This window comes from Notamacropus eugenii, chromosome 5 (genome assembly GCF_028372415.1).
Source record: "Notamacropus eugenii isolate mMacEug1 chromosome 5, mMacEug1.pri_v2, whole genome shotgun sequence".
Lineage (NCBI taxonomy): Eukaryota > Metazoa > Chordata > Mammalia > Diprotodontia > Macropodidae > Notamacropus > Notamacropus eugenii.
Window position 1 is genome coordinate 209,912,934 of NC_092876.1, and position 22,335 is coordinate 209,935,268.

A 22,335-nucleotide genomic window follows, 5' to 3' on the forward strand; every position below is an offset into this window, starting at 1 on the left:
GCTTTTTGGCAACAGTCATGCTTTTTACTTCAGTTCTCCTTTAAGTGAAAATATATTTTGTTTTTCCTGGGAGTGGGTCTTTTTTATCTGGGCAGGGCAGAATTTCCCAGCTTTATAAGCATGAGAGTACCAGATGTGAGGGAGATAGTGGTTTGGCAGCTGTGTTCTGTACCCTCAGCCAGCATGGTTAAATGTCTTTCTTGAGTTGCGTTTGTGTGGTGTTTTTTTGTGAGGGTCTGTTGGGAGACACTCTGGTCTATTTCCATGCTCGTGTGGGGAGGTATGAGCATAGTATTCAACTCCTAACTGGAATAGCTGGACATTTACTATATGCTAGTAACACCTCCTCACTTGATTTCTAGTCACTTCTACCAGTAGCATGAGTTTTAACTCTGTAACAATAATAGTCAGTATTTGCATTGCATTGTGAGGTTTGTTAAGAGCTTTACATGTTATTACGCCACTGTTCCACACCTCTTTCCTCTTTCCATACAACAATCCTGAGAGGTTGGGGCTCTATAATGGTCCGCATTTTATAGTTGAGGAAACGGAGGCTGAAAGTGACTTACCCAGGATTACACACTTAGTAAATGAGACAGGATTCTGGCTCAGTTTTTACTGACTCTAAGGCCAACACTATTTGTTGTGTCACTTTGCTGGATCTCAAATTTTATAAATATATTGACCTCAGAAAAGGGGAGACTTCTGCTTTGGGAGAGGACCTCCCTCACAGCCAAAGCTGCCCCCTCCAACCTTCCTTGTGAGTCCTCTTCTCTGTGGCACCCAGCTGCTATGGGGAATATAGAGCAGTGGTTACACAGAATGTTTGTGTTTGGGGGTGAGGGAACGATAAGAGAAGATTAAAAAGTGGAAAATGACCAATTTCAGTAGCATAATAGTAAAATTTGAATCTAAAAACTTGTAAGAAGAGATGGTGGGACCTATGATGTAAATAATCTATAAAATAGGTGGAAATATCCCTTTGGTTTTACTGATCATATCATATACTTTGAGGAGACCCTTGGGGAAATCCCATGAGGATCACTGATCAAATACTTCTCAAATTCAGAAAACAACTTAAGATCACATTTTTTATTCCTTTTATTCTGACCAGTTTCCAAGAAATTAATCAATTGCAAAAGTAAAAAGAGGCACTCTAATCATTACTGTTTTATTTGAACTATGTGTGGTATTGGTGGTCCAGCTGTGAATTATATGAGTTAATACTGTTTTCTTTTGATGTGGGATTTATCTCTTACCAGCCTTACTAAACATATCTTGCCATTTCCTGTAGTATTCCAGAATATATTTCTCTAATGAACACTGAGGCAATATGGATATAAATATGAATCTTGATAAGACATTTCTTTGCCTTGAAAAATGGTGTGTGGTTCTTGAAACTGGGTTGTTCTGATGGATGGATGGTTGTTCTGATTTTGACAGAGTTAAAACAAACACAGGCATCAGGTACCAGTTACTTACAATTGACTGTACAGCAATGTAAAATTTTGTATAGACAAACAATTTGGAGAGCTAATCAGAGCCCCTTTAACCCTTTCACAGTGGAAAGCCATAATGATATTAGTCAATTAGATTATTCTTTCATTCACCTGAGCCTGGAATTACATTCAGACCTAAATGATAACATATGGTTTCATGCAATGAGGGTTCATTTCATAAAATCTCGATCATCTGTAAATCTACAGACTATTTGAAACAATCCAATTTATTTTGGAAGATTAAAGGCATTTGTCTGCTTCTCATAACACACATGCTCCTAACACGGATTCATCTAATGACAGAATGAGAGATTTATCTAAAATACAAAATTTTATAATGCTGTACAGTCAGTTGTAAGAAACATTGACAGCCAAGGGTTTGCTAAATGCCGACTTCACTCCACTAGGCTAGCATCAATGATTTACTAACTTCACCGAGTGTGATCTGTTCTGGTGTCACTTGCCCTGGGATTGGATGGTTTTTCATTTGTTTAGCAGGCTATAAATAGTTTTATATTTTTCTTTTGTCAACATTTTCTTTGACTATACATATGGAATCAGTTTTAGGAACTCTTCTAGCCTGGATCCTTAATTTTTTGTAAAGTTTCTCTATTGGGTGTGCTTAAGTATTAGAGTTGTCAGTTTCTCTTGAATGCTTGGGATACCTATTTTGAGTAATTATATTGCTGAGAGGGAAATATAGGGCTTTGATGAACTATTTTATACTTAATAAGCAAAAAGACTGGTAGAAATAGACAATTTTTGTTGGGGGAGTTTCATTTGTTTTTGGTCTAGACAAGTAATTTCATAGGTATTGAGGAATGCATGATGAGGAAAATCCTTCTCCAAGTCAATCAATGCAAGTCAACAACTTCTCTATAACTTACAGTATATGTTATACTAGTATCAATTCTGATCCATGATTGGTGACTTGTGTGGTTATTTAAGGGTGACCTTAGACAAGTCCTTTCTTAAACTTTTAGAAACCTTAATTTCTTTATCTATAAAATGGAGATAATGATTCATATTTATATAACATGTTTAGAAAGTGTTATTTCCCTTTTATAATCTAAGAAAGAGAATCTTAAAAAGGTTGTTGATTTGTCCATAACTAGTAATTATTGGATATGAATTCATGTCTCCTAATTTCAAATCCAGTGCCTTTTCTAGTACAATAGCTTGAGTCCCTTCCTGTCTGAAAGGCTTGTTGTGAGAATCCAATGAGATAGAAGGAAAAACACTTCGAAACTGTTACAGTGTTTATAGAGATAGAATTGATACCATTATTATCATCTGCCGTCCAGATGAAAACAGTGTCCTTACCTTACACCAATATCCTTAGCTTTTGAAATAAAAGTAAAGGAATCCTTTGAATGATACCCAGGGGAATTTGTTCATTGTTGGCATTAGAAGAGAGCATGAGTTTAAAATCAACAAAAGCAGCAAGCAATTGAAATGGAGTCTTGCTTCATAGAATTATTGACCTGGAAAAGATGTACAGACAAAACAACACTTAAACTGTCCCAGACAGTTGGATGTCCTGCTTTTAATTAGACCATGAGTAAAAGTGATTATTTATCCATTTAACAATCAGTCATTTTTATACGTAATCTAAATTGGCTAGTGTTAATTGGTTAATAGGTTGACATTTTAACATTTGGAGGATTAGAATGTCATAAGTAATTTCATTGCTAGTGATGAATCTGATTTATACTAATAGCATAGGGTTAATCGAAAAAGTTAATTGATCTTCTTCCTCTAACACTGCAAGCCAGTTAAGGCAGATCACATCCCAGGGAAATTTGCTCTGAGATGAAGAAGATGGCAATAATAACTGTTGCTCAGTTTATAACAATGCTGTGAGATAGATGGAGCAAATATTATTCATCATCTCATTTCACAGATGAAGGCATTGAGGTTCAGATGGGTAAATGGCTTGTCCAGAATCCCATGGATGGTAAGTAGCAGAGTCTGTACTTGAACCCTAGGTCTTTTGCTTCCAAGTCCTATGCTTTTTTCATTAGACTACGCAGTCTTGCTTTGGAATACAAAATTGTTTATTGGAGTATTCACATTTTTAATCGATCAGATCACTGGCATGTTTATGGAAGAAGCTGGAAGTCATCAAATATATTATAGACTATAAAGCATTACTTTCTACTGAGAAGTTACCTTTGATAATAAATTTTGCTTCATTTTTTTTGGTGGGGGGGAGGATCAGGATGACAATCTCAGGCTTGGACTTTGTGCTTTCCCTTACTCTTTGCTGGGATTGATGACAAAGTCACCATATGCTTCTGCACGTTACCTTCAGATGAACCCTGTTGTGTGCCAGCCTCATGCTCCTTTTTTGTTTCATTTGAGGGGCTCTTTGGTTTGCATTTCAGGGATGGAATCTGGTGGTGAGAAAAAATTGTTATAACACATGCTGCATGTTGCTGGATACAGAATAGAAAAAGCCTTGGGTTTGGGGTCAGGGGTCTAGGTTTGAATTTCACCTCATTGTGTGACTTTGTGCAAGTTATTTAATCTCCCTGAACCTCAGTTTTTTTCATCTAGTAAATGGGAGTAGAGGAGGTATTGAACTAGATTGAATGCTAAGGTCCTTGTAAATTGATGATCTTATGATGTGTCAAATGAGAAAGTCAGGCTCCATAACTCACATTTATATAGCACTTTTAAACCTTATAAGTGCTTTTACTCCATCAGACCTGTGACTTCGGGAGTACTGGTAATATCTCCATATTGCAGATGAAAAAATTGATTCTTTGAGAAGTTCAGTAACTTTGTGATGTTCCAAATAGTACATGTCTGTGCCAGGATTCAAACTCTCTGTTCCTGATTCCAAGTCCGATGATTTATGTGCTAGAAATATTTTTTCTTCTAAATAAGTTATAAATCCTTTAACCTGGTTCCTTAGGTGCTCATGGACACTAAGATGTTCATAATTCAAGGTGTAACCTGAGGCAGAAAAAGAAAATAAGAACATGGAAATATAGGCATTAGAACCAAAAAATGCTGTAGATTTCATTTAGTCTGGATTCTCATTTTATAGATAATTATAGATAATTAAACTAAATTATAGGTAATTAAAACTAAAAGTCACTTTGGGGCATAGTGACTTCCCCAAAATCACAAAGGCACAGAGCAAAAGAATTGGAATTCAAACTCAGCTCTTATGTGTCTACATATTATGCTTTTTTCAAAGATTGAGTATTAAGCTCTTTGAGGGTTGGGTCTATTTAATTTTTAAAGCTTTATGCCCAGTTCCTGGCATAGTGTCTGCTGCATTGTCAGTGCTAAATTCTTTTTTGTTGATTGACTGGTTGATTGAACCAGTTAATGTGTACCTATAATAATATGACAATTTATGACCCAAGATGTTGGGAGGAAATGTCTATATGATTGTTCTTCCTTTATCCTTGATATAAATATTACTTTGTAAAAATTAAAATAAAATGAGGGGGTTGGATCTAAAAATAACAAATAAAAAAAATAATATAACAGTTTTCTGGATTGTGCCCAGGGATTGATTCTACTAAATTTCTAGGTTAGTACAAGTGAGGGTGATGTTCATAGAGGAGCTGGAGGAAGAGGGTTGGTTATAGATGAATATTGGAGTGTATCTTGGGACCCTCTTGCTGCCATACACTGTAAGTGACACCTGGGTCCATGGCTTGCATCCTCACGGATTGGAAGGGGGTAGTTGGATTCTATGCAGAGTCATCCTGACAAACCTGTTTTAGAGCCTTCTACACTGGGACTTTTTTATCTCAGTCCCCCTTTCCAGGCCCCTCATGAACTGGGCCCTGATATCATACTGATTTTTTTAGCTGCTAGAGTTGGTTGTAATTTCACCAAGTTATGCAGATGGCAGTTAGTACCTAGTGAAAGACAGTACAGCTGTGTAGAGCAGTTATTGGTGAAAAGATAAAAGTAAGGCAATTTTAGAGCTGGAAATCTCTCATAGGTTAAATAATCCATATTAGATCATTCCTAAATAACTTGATGCATGGATTTATCTATTGTTGAATATTAATAGGGCAGTTGTTCTATTGAGGGACTGGGACTCGATGCCCTCTGAGGTTCTAAATACATGATCCTTGAGACCCATGACCTGCTCTGGTGTCCTACTCCTGTGTCTGACAGTTTTTGTGCTAATTTTGTCTTTATTGAAATGTAAGTATTGTTGCATCCTTAGAAAAAAATGGAGACTAGCAATTTCTTTTCCTCCAGTGTAATAAATCCTTCATATATTTTAAGGTAATTATAAAGTCTCCCATTGGGGGACTTGGCTATTGAATATTGGCTGTCCCTTTTCTAAGCTGTATAACCTCACCTGCTTTAATTTGGTATAGCTTAAATAAATAGCAATGAAATATGACTGTAGAGTTCATATTCAGTAGAGAATTCCTTAAGTATGACTTTTTAAGACATACTATCCCTGAGTTTTCTTTGCTGAAGTCCTACAAGAATGCCTCATTGTGGCAGAGGAGATGACCCTAGGTTCTGTGAGACCCATTAGTTCTGGCAGATCTTACCAAGTAGGACAAACTTTAAATATAGACCCCATGTTGTACAACAAAGGACCATTCTTTCAATCAGCAAATGTAAATTAAAGTCCTACTGAGTTCAGTGCACTATACCAGTCACTAAGGGAGAAACAGAGATAAGTAAGGCAGTCCCTACCCTAAAGAAATATGGAATCTATTCTGAATTCATAATCCACTAACATCAGACCCAAAGATCCAATGTTTTATACAAATGAAGATTTGGGGGAGATTAAAAAGGAAATAACCCGGCAAAGAGGGCACAGATAGATAATGGTTTTGGCTTACAGTAGTCATAGTCTGAAGTATAGAAGGTTCAAAATTTGCATCAGTGGAGGAGGTACCCTCATATAGATAAAATAAGAGATCCTCTAAGTATTGAAGAAATTGAATTAGAGAATAGGATACTGTAACTATAATCCTTTGTTTTTCTACCATGTGACATTTTTATGGTTTGGGTATCAGTTTAACGCAGGTTTATGTTAAAGCAGAAAGGGATCTTGGAGCTTCCCCCTCACTTTACAGATATAAATCCTCAGATTAAATCTGTGACATATTAATAGCTATGAGAGATGCCTGTAGCCTTTTAGAGATGTGATATAGGTAGAAGAAGGAGAGATGAGGAAGTCAACAAAAAAAGCACATTTGTAGTGCCAGTGCAATATTCACAGCCCCTACAGCAGCCATGAATATCCTGGCGCAATTCTGAATCACAAAATACCACAGACTCTCCACATGGAAGACAGAACCAAAACATTTATTCAGACACCAGAAAGCCAAATCCATCATAGTAACAAAAATCCATGCACAATAACAATGCAAAGAGCAACACCAGCCTCAAGCCTTCCCGCTACTAGGCTTCCCACAAACCCTCCCTTAAACAAGTCATAAATAGACTCCCTTAGACAAAATCACGAACAATCACAAAATCGTTCAGGCTAGCCAGCTGCCTGCTTGCCTGCATCCTTCCTATCTTGGACTACTCTCATGACTAACGTTCCTCTCAGCTCTGCTCTAGCTCCACCTCTTTCTGCTCCACTCATTCAGCAAGCTCCTCCCACCACAAATTCATGTGACTCAGGCTTCCATGTGACCCAGGTAGGTCATATGGACCTCTTAATGAATGGGAAAGATCTTCCCATTTAAATTACCATTACAACATTTCATTTGAACTTTTTTTGATGAGTAGAGTAGGTTTTGATAAGGTTGCAGTGCAAACCATTTACTCTCTCACATCCTGGTGCTCCTGTACATGCTCAACAGAGACTTCTTATGCTTTACTTCCCTCCACATGCTCCGCAATCTAGCCATACTGTTTTCGCTTGTCTGTTCTTTGAACTCAACATTCCACCCCCAATATTTTGCTTTTGCATCAGCTTAGACACATCCACTATACTTGAAATGCTTGCCCGTTTCACGTCTGCCTCTTATAATCCTTGGACTCTTTCAAGATTAAGTTCTGCCTGCTGCAGGAGGCCTTTTCCTGGGCCTCTCAGAGGCTAGAACCTTTCTTTCTGAAATCACTCGCCATCGACTCTCTGTATCTTACATATATCTATTGATTTGTGTGGTGTTACCCTCATTAAACTGCTGGAGGGAAGGGACAGTTTTTCCTTCCTTTATAGCCCTGGTATTTAGTCTGACACATAGTGTTTAATAAATTGTTAATTGGCAGACTGATTGACATAGTGGCAATCACAAGAAGTTAAATTTAAAAATACAGGCCTCTAGCATGTCCATTATTTAGTTATGTGCATATATTCAAGCCCCTACTACTTAGGTAGTGGTTGCTCTGCTGTACTGCAGTGCTACATTGGCCTAAAAGGGTTAATACACTTTCAGATATACCTAAATGACTCCTCCTGGGAGAGTCATCCCTAAGAGTCTGAGCATTTTGAGAAGCAAGAATTTTAGAAATGACTTTACAAATATTTTTGCTCTTTGTTTTTCCACCATGTAGCAATTTTCTAGGGTCTAGGCGCATATTTCAGAATTAGGTGGTTCACACAGGCAGCCAGTGAAACAAAAACAGATTGAAAAAGAGTTTTAGAATATCAAAGCAACATGCAGAAAAAACCTAACATTGCTTTGTGATACTTTTAACCTGGCCCACATTCAGATATGGGAGTTAGGGCAACCCAGAAAAGAATAACATACTATGAGAAAAGAGAAAAAAGTTTGACTTTGTGGAAAGACCTTTAAATTCTAATCATTTCTGAATGTGATTTTGGAACTCCCTGGTAAGAGATTTTACGTACCTGGTGAAAATATGTGTGTCTTTTCAGGTTTGTGGAGAAAAACAGCGCTTTGAGAAGCTGATGGAACATTTCAGAAATGAAGATAATAACATAGATTTTATGGTAAGTTATTTTAGCCTCAAATTGAATGTATTATCCCACAAAATTTCTACATTTTGGGAAAACATGTAGATGATGCATTCGTAGTAAACATAATGAAACAAGAGTACAGCATGTTATTGTTAGACCCCAGAATGTCTATTTTAATTTATCAGTTTCCTTTGGTGCATGGGTATGTTTTGCTGTATCATATATATTGCATGACATCATAAAAAGGACTGTAGGAGCCACTTTGCAGCGTATTGGAGGAAGATTCACAGTTAGGAACAGGAGAAATCAGACTCAGTACTTCTTGCATACAAAGGCATGTACGATCCTATAACTATCATGACATGGCACTTCTAGCGGGATCTGGCATGATGTAACAACATCTGCATTCTTTGGTTGGTACCAGCCAAGCTGACAATAAATGGTATAAACTGTCAGAATCCTGGTGCCACGAGATGTAAAGAATGATGCAATATATTGGCATGTGAGATGAATATGTTGATAAACATTTCAAATGGAGGTGTTTGAGAGGATGCATTTTTGTAACTTGAGCTTCTGATAGATGTCTATTAATAATCCAATGACTATAGTTTTATTAGAAGATATTGCAAGATTTAAATAACTTTGTGTTGCTCCTCTTCTCCCTTTCCCCCCTCCTTTTTCCACACACTGAAAATAGTTTCATTCAGGCATTAGTCATTTGCCAGGCTTCTCTGTAACAGGTCGGTGCACATGAAAGAACATATGATGGAAAACTATCCAAGTCTCCAGCAGGCAGTAAAAGAGTAGGATGGCACATTAATTAATGTCTTGATCCTCATAAGTTAACCACTGACATAATTTTCTGAAGTAAAGGGCCTCAGAGTAGAAGTCGAGCCAGACTGCCAGATTCTCCCTGACCTACCCTCAGCTTCTTCTGGGAATCTCTTCTGGACCAGAGATGACATTGTCTGGGCTAGACTCCCCAAGGCAAACCCTGAGCCACCTGGGGTCACTCATGTAGAGTTACCACTTTATTCATTCCTGGGTATGAGACATCAGACAAAGGACCAATTCACCTTAGTGAAATTTCTTGTGGTTTGTACTGTTAACAGCAAATATGGGAAAGATGCATCACAGATGTTTAACCTCCAGAATAATATAGTTTTATTTTTGCCACTTAATAGTTCCTCAGTTTTGTGCCTGTGTGTTTGTACATGTGTTTTTGCTATTATCACTTCTCTAAATCAGAGAGGAAAAGACAAGATTAGGAAAGGTATATAACCTGACAGTATATGTGCTTCTGCTTTTAAAAAACTTTCCATAGTATGATACTAGGAATCACCATGCACTGAGTTTCTTTGTTAATCTGTGGAAATTACTGAGGTGCTTTAATGTTTCTAGAGAATTTTTAACAGTGGCTGTGGTTTCTAAAGAGGGTGCAGAGTCCACATTCTGAATTTCCCCCCAGTAGTTTGGGATCTTAGTCCAGTTCGGAAGCCCTTTTTAGCCTTCTTAATTGGACTGAAGCTGTTAATTGTATTAGGGATGGTTAAACATCCACATGTCAGTCAGCTGCCTTTTTCACTTACAGAAAGAAAAGTGTTCATCCCTTCCATTGTGTACATATGCAGGCATTGTGTGAATGAAAGCTTCTCACATAAAGCTATGAAATGTGTATCTCCAAAGGCATGCTTGTACCTTCACTCACAAATGAATTTACGTTTCTCATTCTGCTCTTTAGTGGGGTTGCTTCCTTTTGTCATTGAGCGTATTAAAAATATGGCAGCTCTGCTGGGCACAGCAAATAGGTGAACATTTGAAATCCTGCCACCCCCATCTGGTCTTAACTAGAGCTACATGTTATTTAAAATGGTATGTAACAAATCACTTTAGAAGAGAAAGAGCCTGAGTCTTGCAGTCAAGGAAAGTCAAGGGTACTCATGAAATGCAACTAAATTCTTTCTTTTCCCCAGTTGCCTTCATCTGAGGGCTGGAGAAAAGGGTCCTCCACAGGTCATTTAAACCTGCTTATAAAAAGATAGGAGGAGCACATTCACCAAACAGTCAAAACCTTCCGAAGTTGTTGATCCTTTTCTTTAAAATTTCTAGCATTGTATGACCTGCCTTGGTGATGAGATTTAGTTAAATGTCCTAGATCCAGAATTCTCTTCCTTCAAGATACAGTGTAAAATCATCTCCCTTAGAACAGTGTAAACTGGAAAGAACATGGTATTTGTAAATAGTTTTTTTATTTTTTCAATTACATGTAAAGAGAGTTTTCAACATTCATTTTCGTAAGATTTTGAGTTCCAGATTTTTTTTTGCCCTCCCTGCCTTCTACTCCTCACTTTCCAGAAGTTGACAAGCAATCTGATATAGGTTATACATGTGTAATCTAGAGGGTAGGATTTGTAGTGAGAGAACTTGGGTTCAAGTCCTGGCTGTTGGCTAACTTTATGGCCTTGGTCAAATAGCTCCTCCTCTTTGAGCATCACTTTTCTAATCTATAAGATGAAAGATTTGGACTAACGGACCTCCAGGTTCCTTTTAGGTATGATTTCTGTGAGTAGAGTAAGATTCTGTTGGTTTGTCTATATTCAGCAGGGAAACATGCAACAAATAGCCTAGAAATACTGACTATTGGAGCTAGAAGGAATCTTAGGGGTTATGCGGTCCAGTCCCATCATTTTGCAGGTGGGCCTGTAGTATTCTATAGAACTAATAAGTAAGTACCCTTGTGGCCTGAGAGACTGGTTATGTACCTTAAAGGAATACACAGCATATGACCTACAGGAAGAATATGTACCAATGAAAACATTAATAAAACCCAGAATGTGGGAATCATTCTTAGAGGGAAAATAAATGTAGTTCTCTTCCAGGGCTTAAGCTTGCTTGGTAGAAAGGCACTTCGGGACAACCTTAGGGAAGAAAAGTTATCGAGTTATCTTTAATTGTGTTTTGTAAAAATATCTTTCTTTATTACAAAAGGAAAATGGAATTGATTGAACTATAATACAGCATTTTCTACAGTAAGGACCTGGCCAATTTTAGGAGGGTTTTAGGGTTAGAAGGTATGTGTGGGGATGGGAAATTTGGAAGTAAAATCATTAGTTGTATGGAGTTGTGGTTAGAAGTTCATTAGAGAGCAGGAGATAGTTTAAAGGTCTCAGCATAATACACTGGCAAGGAGAAGAAGTGAATGAACATAGGGTTGCAAATTTGTCAGATGGGAAATTGTTTTCTTGGAAAAGCTCCCCACAGGATTGGGTGGAGAAGGTATACAGTGGGACTAATGCTGGAATGCTTCTAACCTCTAGTTCATTTCCTTTCAGGTGGCATCTATGCAATTCATTAACATTGTAGTCCATTCAGTTGAAGACATGAATTTCAGAGTTCATCTCCAATATGAATTTACCAAATTAGGCCTGGATGAGTACTTGGATGTGAGTATCACTGATACCATAGGCTGTACTATGGTATTTGATTTATATGACCAGTTCTAATTAGCACATTTCCAAAGGGAAAGGAATTTGATGACCGTCCAGTTCTTAATCAGCCAATCAGTACCTCAGTATGGTCCAGCAAACTGCTGCCATGTTGTCGAAAGGGATCGAATCAGGGTATTGCGTGATCTTCTGCTTCTGTGAGCTTCTCTGCCAATAAAGCTGGATTCCTTTCAGAGCTCCTGGGACCTCAGCCTCTCTCTTGCCAGCAGCAGCTTCTTAGTAGTAGAGTTAGCTAACCCCACACATGCCCTAAGCTGCTGCAACTGCAGCTGCTTCTGAGGGCCCAGTCCAGCCTCTGTTCTCACTCTGATCCCAGACTATTGGGCTGTGCAGGCTGTGAGCTATACCAGGATACCTTCTGGGTAGTAAAAGTCAAAGACCATGACTACTGCAAGTGAATAGTAAATGATTATATCGTACAGATACAGTTGGAAGTGAATTGGGAAATCTACCCAGGGACCAACACATTTCATTTTAGGTGGCGGTTTCTGCTTCAGAAGTTTTTCATTCTGGGAACAGGGTTGTGAAAAGGCATACGTGGCCCCATGTCTATATTACTTCATACTTCCTTGCAAAGTGCCTACTTTGTTCCTGGAGTTTCTGAATCCTGCTTTAGACTTTAGATTCCATTGGAATCTGAGTTGGAAAGTCTGGTTGAGAATTCCCAAGTGGGCTAAGACAGTGAGCATGAATGCCCCCGGGATATCTACAAGGTATAACTTTTCAGAATCTACTTATAAAGTATAGTGTGTTCCAACTTGTATCGCATGTTCCCAGTGATAGTTGTGTTGACTGTTTATGAATATTCTAGAGCACTGCTCCCAACCTCAGATTTCCTTTTTGATTTCTCCTCTATCTGTAGCTGTCTAAATCTTGGTTGCTAGTCACACCCTCATTAATCTGATTACATAGGGATAGAGGGCTGGGAGATAGATAGGCCAGTGGGGATTTGCAAGTGACCCAGTGCAGAGAGGTCATTGATCTTGATCCTTGGTGTTGAGTGTATTTTCTACACATGAAATTAAGATTTGAAAATTGCCAGGAGCTAATTCAGCAATTTGTCTTTTTACTGCAACTTGCAAGACTGGAACACAATCACACCCAAGTAATGGAAGAGATGCTTTCAGTAGCCATTCCTTTAATTTAATGTCCCCCTTGTCCTTAGAAACAAAATGAGAGTCTTTGTGGACAGAAGCATGGTTTTCTTGGAGTCTAAGACTTCTGTCTCATGTTCCAGCTGATGACTTTGATCCTTTGGGATAGAATGAAGTACTATTCTGCGACTATCTCCATTTTCCAGATGAGAAAACTGACACTGAGAAAGGTTAAGTGACACTTGTCCAGGGTCACACTGCTGTCAGCTGTCTGGACAGGATTCTAATTGGAGTTTTTCTGCCTCCAAGTCCAGTACTCTATACACCACTCTACTTTTCATTCGCATCAAGGAATAGTTTACCCTGAGTACAGGAAAGAAGGGTCAAGTTCTTTCTTTTTACTCTCATCGTAGGCTTAGAGGCATCCTTTGGTTATGTTGGTAGCACTTCCCTAGGAACCATGCATTGAGGGGCTATAGTGGGTGGTCCACATTGTGACTCAAGGGACCAAACAAGAAGACCGATACCCCTGTAGAACAAGCCCTTGAACCTCCCACCTTTACTCAGACAGAAACCACTGCCCAATACAAAAATTTCCGTAGATTTTAGGTTACCCATTTTGATGTCTTTTTCCCCCTTCTTCATCGCTGTATTTGATATTTAATTTTTAACTTCACTTCACCTGTATAAAAGTATTCCGATTGGGGTGAAGGGCACTGATTCATTAGACCCTGTATCCCCATGGGAATGACCATATGACCCTGGAGATGACCTTGTTGTAACTCTTAAGGAGGGATTGATTCAATTGGCTGGACATTTAAAAAAAAATCAACAAAACAAGTGAAATGTGTGGAATGAATGGCCACTGTTTGCTTTCTTTTTCCAAGCCTGCACCACTGACCATGTGCTTTTTTTTTCAGAAACTGAAACATACAGAAAGTGACAAGCTGCAGGTGCAGATTCAGGCTTACCTGGACAACGTGTTTGATGTGGGAGCTTTGCTGGAAGATGCAGAAACCAAGAATGCAGCCTTGGAGAGGGTTGAAGAACTAGAAGAAAACATTTCTCATGTAAATACCTCCCCCACCCCATAAAAAAACATTCAGGCCTCACTCATGTTTCACTATGCATAAAACTAGGAACAAGATTGATCTTTCAGAAAATGAGCATGCAGAGTTGGGGAAGAGAAGAAAGGTCGTTAGGGCCGTTAGAACTGTCTGGGGGGAACGCTGAAAACCATTCTGGTAGCTTCCAGACGTTACGTACTTCTGTGGTGCCATGGGCAGTTTAAATCTAGCCTCAGACACTTACTTACTAGCTATGTGAACCTGGGCAAGTCACTAAACCCTCAATGCCTCAGTTTCCTGGAGAAAATGAACTGGAGAAGGAAATGATAAACTGCTTCAATACCTTTGCCAAGGAAATCCCAAATGAGGTCATGGAGAATCAGACACACTGAGCAACAACAAAGATTCCGGGAGTTTCATTCAAAGTAGCCAGGTTTTCTTATCCTGAGTTGACTTTCTTGGACTGAGGCAGACTGGGGAAGTACAGTAGTTCAACAAGTAGAAAGAGCCTTGGCCCTAGAATCCGAAGATCTGGGTTCGAATTCCACCTCTGATGCATAGTATCTCTGTATCATGGATACAGTCCCGTAACTTTGATGAACCTCATTTTCCTTATCTATAAGAAGTGCAGGTTAGACTAGATCACTCCTGAGATGATTACCAGCTCAGGATCTATGATTCTATTATCTTAATTCTTTGATGGCAGCTATAGGAGAGGGAGATGATGGAACCCAGAAGACTGAAAAAAATGCAACTCATGAATGAACTTATTTGATCCTACATATTATAAATAATAGTCCCATGAGTTTGTACATAGAGTCTATGAAGAGTTCTGAACTTGGCTTCCCATCTCATCTCTGCTAGATATTACTCCCTGTCATTTAACTCAGGTTAAATGAAGGCCTGCTGTTGGGTGACCTCTGAGGCCCGTTTAAACTCTTTCTCTATGATGTATGCTTCTGTGTACATCACAAGTCATCTGTACCATGCTGCACACCTTCACATTTCTGCAATGAACTTGTTTTACGATATGAAGGGTTTGGTTCAGTGATATAAGTTTTGAAGAAATCAATAGGTCTGTCTCTTGATTGTAGTGTTTCCATTCATGATTGCATTATCAATCAGTCAGTAAACATTTATTAAGCATTGCTATGTTCTAGGCACTGTGCTTAGTGCTTGGGATCCAGAGAAAGGTAAAAGACATTTCCTTTCCGCAGAGAGCTCACAATCTACTGGGGAAAGCCAAATCCTTAAAAAAAAACGAAAAGGCTAAAAGTGGGGAAGAAGAAAATGTTCCTGGCAAGGGGGCATGAGAAAGTCCAGAAGTGTAGCCTAGAGGGAAATGATAAGATTGCTGCCCCCTTTAGATCACCCCTGCCATAAATGGAGGATCTGAGAGAAACTCTCTACAAAACTCTCCATTCTCCCTAACAAGAGGGAAGGAGGAACCCCAGGAGAGAGGTAGGGGATACTGGGGAGGTGTGAGATTCAGGGCCATTGTATCTGGTAGGAGGATAAAAATCCAGAGGACATCATGATGAAGTCTGGAACTGAAGACCATCTCTCCCTTCTGAGGCGGAGAGTTTTCGCAGAAGGCAAAACGTTGCTGTTAACTAAAGTTAACTTGATGAGAATGTGAATGGGCCGCAAGTTATTTGTTTCAGTTAATTTGCAGCTCCAGCTGGAATCGCTTGGTAACCTGAGCCATGAAGTGTTGTCTTATGGACCAGAAATTCTCATTTGTGAAGAAATGACAAATTCCTCGCAGCACCGTTTAGGGCAGAGCACCATTTAGTGTTGTATACAAATGTACTTGGAGTTCTTGTGGCCTCTTGCATGAACATGTGCACTAAAACAGAAACAGTTTCAGAAAGTCTAGGTGGCTTTTCACTTGAATGCAGGCAGACTGGGGAGTCAAAGTAGAAGCTCTAAAATGCAAGGCTTGATTTTGAGGACCTACATGGCATAATGAAGGTCCTGTGCTTGATGTCAAAAGACTTGAGTTCAAGTTTAGTCTTTGACTTCATAGCTTCTCTGAGCCTCTGCTTCCTTGTCTGTAAAATGGGGATGGGTAGTAGTTGAAGGGTGGCATAGTCAGTAGAGGGACAGCCTTGGAATTGGAGAAACCTATGTTCAAGAACCACCTAATGGTATCACCCTGGTTAAGTTCATCTCTTAGTACCTTCATGAAAATTTGAAAACTCTAAATTACCTGTGAATTGCCCATCTTCATGAACTTGCCTTAAACAGTGAAATCACAAGTCCAAATCCCAGTTCGCCCCCTGCCCCATGTTGTAATATCAGTATCTTCACAGGATTGTTGTGAGAGAAGCACTTTGTGATGTGAATTTGTTGGCATTAGCATTGTCCAGTTCTTTCAACTGGGTCCAACTTTTCGTTACCCTATTTAGAGTTTTCTTGGCAAGGATACTGGGGTGGTTGGCCATTTCCTTCTTCAGCTCCTTTTACAGATGAGGAAACTGAGGCAAACAGGGTTGTGAGGGCACTTGCCCAGAGTCACACAGCTGGTATATGTCTGAGGCCAGATTTGAGTTAAGGAAAATAAGTCTTCCTGCCTTCAGGCCCAGCACTGTATTCCTTGCACTACCTCGCTGTCCATGGCACTACATGGTGTGTAATGTTTTGGAGACTGGACTTGAAGTCAGGAAGACTTGAGTTCATATCCCACTCTTAGACACTTATTAGCTGGATGATCCTGGTCCGGTTACTCAGCCTCTAATGTACTTTAGTTTCCTCATCTGTAAAATGAGGAGATGGGAATTAATGCTCCTTGAGGTCCCCTCCATCTCTAAATCTATGATCCTACGATGGCATGTTTGTCTCTCTGTTTTGGTTGCTTCAAGGTGAGTAGGAAATAACTTTTTTGGTGGAGGAAGAGAGCAACTCGTCTCAGAATTGCTTAAATTTAGGGGAAAATCAGGATCAACTAAAAGCTCTATAAGACCCTTTCATGGGTAAATATGAGCTGTTGACAAGAAATGAAGTATCTTTCAAGGTTATTCAAATTTAAGTTCTATTTTCTTTCTCCTGAGGCATTTTCCCTCCTTACAAGAACAGTGTTTCCCCCTTCTAGGAATCATCCATCTTTTCTTTGATTCCTCAAGAAAATTCTATTCCATGTATTTGGCCACTGCACCCTTACTGCACATCAAAGAAAACTGAAAATGGGCTCCTTCATTATTTATATTTAACCCAAGTAGTTGAGTCAGTAACACTTTCCTATATATCTAAAATGATACTTTCACTTAGTTGGCACATCCTTCTCAGGATGTGAATTCAGTCCTGGTATTTCTTTTCTGAAAGCCCGCCATTCCAAATAGCAGCACTGGAAATTCTCATTTTCCTTCTCTCCTTCCTCTCCCCATTGCTCTCTCTATCTCTGGCTTTCTCTCTGTGTGTGTGTGTGTGTGTGTGTGTGTGTGTGTCGCATATACACTCACACATCTTTTTTTGTTTTTTTCTGATCAGTATATTCTGTACTTTATTTTCTGGTTATAAATCAGTCTAAAAAAGACATGGCATACTTTTAATTAGCAGGGAGACCTAGGAAACTGAAAGAAGCCATGAGTACTTCATTTTAAAGCAACTCTTTTACTGATGGAATCTCCCACCCTCCTATAAAACTGCTGCTACCATCACTTACTCTGTATCCTTAAGATAACCCATGGTCCTCTGCATTCCATGCAAAATGTCGTACTTGCTTTTCCATGTGTTTAGCATTCAGTCTCATGCTTCCTTATCTTTGCATAGGTCCCATGCTTGGAATGAATTCCTCACCCACCTCCACCTTTTAGAGTGCCATTTTCTGCTTAAGGTGTATCTCACCTCATATGACCTTTTTAATTGTTAGCATCCATCCCCTACACCGAAGTTACTTGACATATATTTTGTATTTGATTATCCGGGTATATTTTGTGCCCATTAGAAAAATGAAAGCTTGCTGAGTTGGACTATTTTTCTATTTTTGTCATTATGTCCCCACTGCCTACTACAGTGCCTTGCATATAATGGTATTAATGAGAGCTTATGAAATTGATTTGGTAAACCCACATCTATGTCTAGAGTCATCAAGTTATGCCTTTATCTGGGCTGCCCTTTAGAAGTGTGACTTTAGTTTTGGGGTAGACTCTAAGCTACAATAATTGTTATTCTAGGTGCTGATCATGGCTGATGAAAAGTTTCCCAAATCAACAATTTTCAAATAGCTTTTGACCCACATTTGTAGGGGCAGGAATCCCCATAGGTCATTGTTCTTCATCAGAATGAATAGAAAGAGGACAGCTTTTGATGAAATACTCGTGAACTCATTTATGTTTATAATTATCACAAGTAATTATTCTTGCCCATATTAAAAATAGACATTAAAAATGACTATTCGTTCCGTAAATCTTAATAATCTGTGATAATCCAGTTATGACTTGGAAAACTCTCATGGTCTAGTGATCATATCTTTTGAGAATCACTGTCCTAAGGGAAGATAACATAGTGTGAAGAATTTTCTGAATCTTAGAACTAGGTAACTTTATGTGTGTCTTGACCGTGTGGTATAGTGATGTAACTCCTTTTTAAACTCTTCCAGTTGTCTGAAAAGCTGCAAGACACAGAGAATGAAGCCATGGCTAAGATAGTGGAACTGGAAAAACAGCTCATGCAGAGGAACAAGGAGTTGGATGTTGTCCGAGTAAGTGTGACAATGACAGTTTGCCCAGATGCAAAATTCCAGGGAGTGATTTTGAGCTTTCATCTAGTTGGATGTGGAATAAATTATTTTCAGGAGAATAGGATGATATAATATGTGTATGAGATGAGATAGTATACAGATAAGTGGACATGAAGTATCAAGGGCTGATATACCTCAATGTGTGAAACATGGTACTAGGAGTTCAGTATTTTCTTATCAAAGGATTGGCACTAACCATCCTTTCCCATCTGGCAATGGCATGAGCCAATTGTGTGTAGTATTGCATTTGGTTGGAAATATAAACACAATATGAATTTGATTGATGCCACTTGTTTTTTATTAAGATTTAGGTTTCTTTGTATTGCTTTTCTTTAATTTCATTTGAAACCAGATTTTTGGGTTGCCATGGAAACAATGAAATCATAACATAGACAGGACTCAGTGGCATCTCCCAAAAAATTCAAAATAAATCCCTTTTATTATCAACAAGCTCAGATATTTTATTTGGCATTGATTTTGCTCTCCATGGCGATTTAAGTAGTTCTGAAGTGCCAGCTATGTACTTGGAGCTATGCATGGCATAAAAAGACAAAGGTTGTCAAAGGCTTCTCTAGTCCATGGCTTGCTCTTTACGCACACCATTGTTAATAAAGTGACACAGATCTTATGCTGTGATTATCAAGTTTAGATACTTTGCTAGATATCTTTATAGGTCCTGCAGTTAACTCCAGTGAGTTCACTTTCTGGCATGCCACACAGAAACCAAGTTTTAACATATGGACTTAATTCACATTGAGATCCCCACATTGTTAGTAGTAGACGGGGTGTGAAGAATGTTTGACTGTCTGCTGGAGGTCTAGGCTAAGAGATCACACATGCAAGTCCCTGCAAGTAGGATCTGTGCATGGGATGAACTTTCTCCCAGGGTGCTCTTCAAGCCCCCCTAAGAAGGGACTGAGGTTGGGGGAGGAGGGTTGCATTTGCTTAAAGTGGTAGTAACTTGCTTTTCTGTTTAAAACCTGGGCTGTAGAAATGATCACTTGGTGATACAGTCTTTGGATTACTTTCTTATCCACATCACCCTCTAGAAAATGAGGATAAGCAGCGGAAGCCCTGAATCTTGGCCAGGGAGAAATTATAAGGATCTATGCGACAAACCAAGTGCAGCCAGCCTCTGATTATTCACGAACAGATGATCTATATTTTGAATCCAGCCTGGCTTCCCTCCAGCATGCTTCTTGGGCTGTCTCCTTCTTGTTTCACCTGGTATAATCCTGGGAAGAGAAACCTAATTTTATAATTAACTGATGCAAAGCACAATTAGGAAAGGCAATTAGCTACTTGAAAAAAAAGAAAATCATACGATTTGTTCCGAAGTCAACTTAAAATTTATAATTAGTTTTGGATGATCTGTGCCCCGCTTCTTTTCCACCCATGGCTAATTGGCAATTGACTGTTGTAATGTAAAGTGCTATTACATACAAATTAACACCCAAATAAAATATGGTGCATGTTGTAATGAGCACATTTCTTGTTTCTTATAGAGCTCTACATAATTTATGTTGACATCTATATCTTCACCTTCAGATTTTAGAAATGTTTCTTCACATGGGCCACCCTCTCAGTTGTTTTTCAGTGCAATGCTGCTAGTAAGCCTGGTTCTACTGTCACAGGTTCTTGACTGAGTTCTTTTGCAGGAAATCTACAAAGATGCAAACACTCAAGTTCACACATTGAGAAAAATGGTCAAAGAAAAAGAAGAAGCCATTCAAAGGCAGTCTACCCTGGAAAAAAAGATTCATGAACTGGAGAAACAAGGGACCATTAAAATTCAGAAGAAAGGGGATGGGGACATCTCCATTCTGCCGGTTGTGGCCTCTGGGACATTGGCAGCAGGGTCAGAGGCAACAGTCAGTCCTAATGCCTACATGGGACAAGTGTCTGGAGCCCCTTCCTCAGTACCGTCGCCACCACCTCCCCCACCCTTACCTCCCTCCACAGCAGCATCAGAAACAGGTAAGAAGCCCCAAGAACTGAAATTGGCAGCAGTAACGGGAAAGTCATTGCCAGACTTCTTCTTAGCTGTGACAGTCTTGAGAGTTTGGAGTCTGACCTTTCTAAGCCTCCAGAGGGCAGATGGTTAAAGAGGTAGCCCCATTTTTTTCTTCATTCAGTCTGTATTTTGCTATTGTGTTCTCATGTAAAGAATACTTTAAATTTAGAAAAAAAGAAATGTTGTACAATATTTGAATATTCACAGTGCCCTGAATGCTGTGCAGCAATATGCTGGTAAAGGTAAAATAATGTGATTGATTAAAAAAAAAAACAAAAAAAGAATGAAAGAAAAGAAACTTAACAGATCTTAACCATTTAACGAGGACAGCTAGGTGGCACAGTAAATAGAGCTCTGAACCTGGAGTAAGGAAGACTCATCTTCTGAGTTCAAATCTAGCCTTAGATACTTACTAGCTATGTGAACCTGGGCAAGGCATTTAACCCTGTTTGCCTCAGTTTCCTCATCTGTAAAATGAGCTAGAGAAGGAAATGACAAATCCCTGCAGTCTCTTTACTGAGAAACCCCAAATGGGGGTCACAAGAGACAGATACGTCTAAAATGAACAATGACAACCATCGAACCATTGGTCCCATTGATAGGAGTTACCTCTTGGATTCCTCTTTTAAAATTATTTTCAGAATGTGCTTTGTGGTGTAACTAGGAGAAAGCTCTAGCTTGGGAATTAGTGAGACCTGGATTTGAATCCTGGTCTGGACAGTTAGTGCTGTATGACCTTGGGCATGATGGTTAACTTCCCAGAACTTCAGTTTTCTCCTATATAAAATGAGATTAATCTTATTTGTATCACCTATCTCATGGTTGTTTTAAAAAGAGTACTTTGTAAACTTTAAAGCTACACACACACACACACACACACACACACACACACACACACATACACACACACAACACATACACACATAATGTTATTATTTTGAATATCCTCCTCATTGATAACACTTGATTTTTTTTAATGCACTTGAATTTTTTTATATTTAGAAATAACCAAGAATAATTCAAAATTAAGTCTAATAAATAAATGAATACTTAAGGTAGGCTTATATAATTTTGTGTCAGAAATGAGGCATCTGGGCAGTCCAGTGAGTGAAAGTGCTGGACTTAGAGTCAGATCCCTCCCCAGACGCTTGCTAGTTGTGTGACCCTTAACTGCTTTCAGCCTCGGTCTCTTCATCTGTAAAATAGGAATAATGATAGCACCTACCTCCTAGGGTTGTTGAGGGTCCAAAGAAATAATAATTTAAGTGTTTTGCAGACCTACGTAAAGGCTAGCTCTTATTACAATGTAATAAGAGAATGTGTGGAGGTGGGGGAATTTTAAACTGGTTCTTGGGCACCTTCCAAGAGGAAGTTTCAGGATTGTTTTGGGGAGGGGGGAAGGAGGGATGAGACAGTTGCTGATCATTGTAGTAAGCATGTAGCCCTTCCAAGACCACTTGATTGGGTACTCATTTGGACATATAAATTCTGGTATGTTGTTCAAAGCTTCATTTCTGTGGGAATGCTTTTTTGTCAG

At 39.0% G+C, this 22,335-nt stretch overlaps 1 protein-coding gene across 4 annotated transcripts in view; it reads left to right on the forward strand.

Annotated features, from left to right (window-relative positions):
- Nucleotides 1–22,335, forward strand: part of FMNL2 (formin like 2) — a 366,690-nt gene that overhangs the window by 314,062 nt on the left and 30,293 nt on the right. For all 4 annotated transcript variants that reach the window (XM_072611975.1, XM_072611974.1, XM_072611973.1 and 1 more), the window contains exons 10-14: nucleotides 8,335–8,409; nucleotides 11,709–11,819; nucleotides 13,897–14,046; nucleotides 18,644–18,745; nucleotides 20,443–20,761. In XM_072611975.1, the coding sequence (XP_072468076.1) occupies nucleotides 8,335–8,409; nucleotides 11,709–11,819; nucleotides 13,897–14,046; nucleotides 18,644–18,745; nucleotides 20,443–20,761 (757 nt within the window). The remainder of the gene's footprint in view (nucleotides 1–8,334; nucleotides 8,410–11,708; nucleotides 11,820–13,896; nucleotides 14,047–18,643; nucleotides 18,746–20,442; nucleotides 20,762–22,335) is intronic.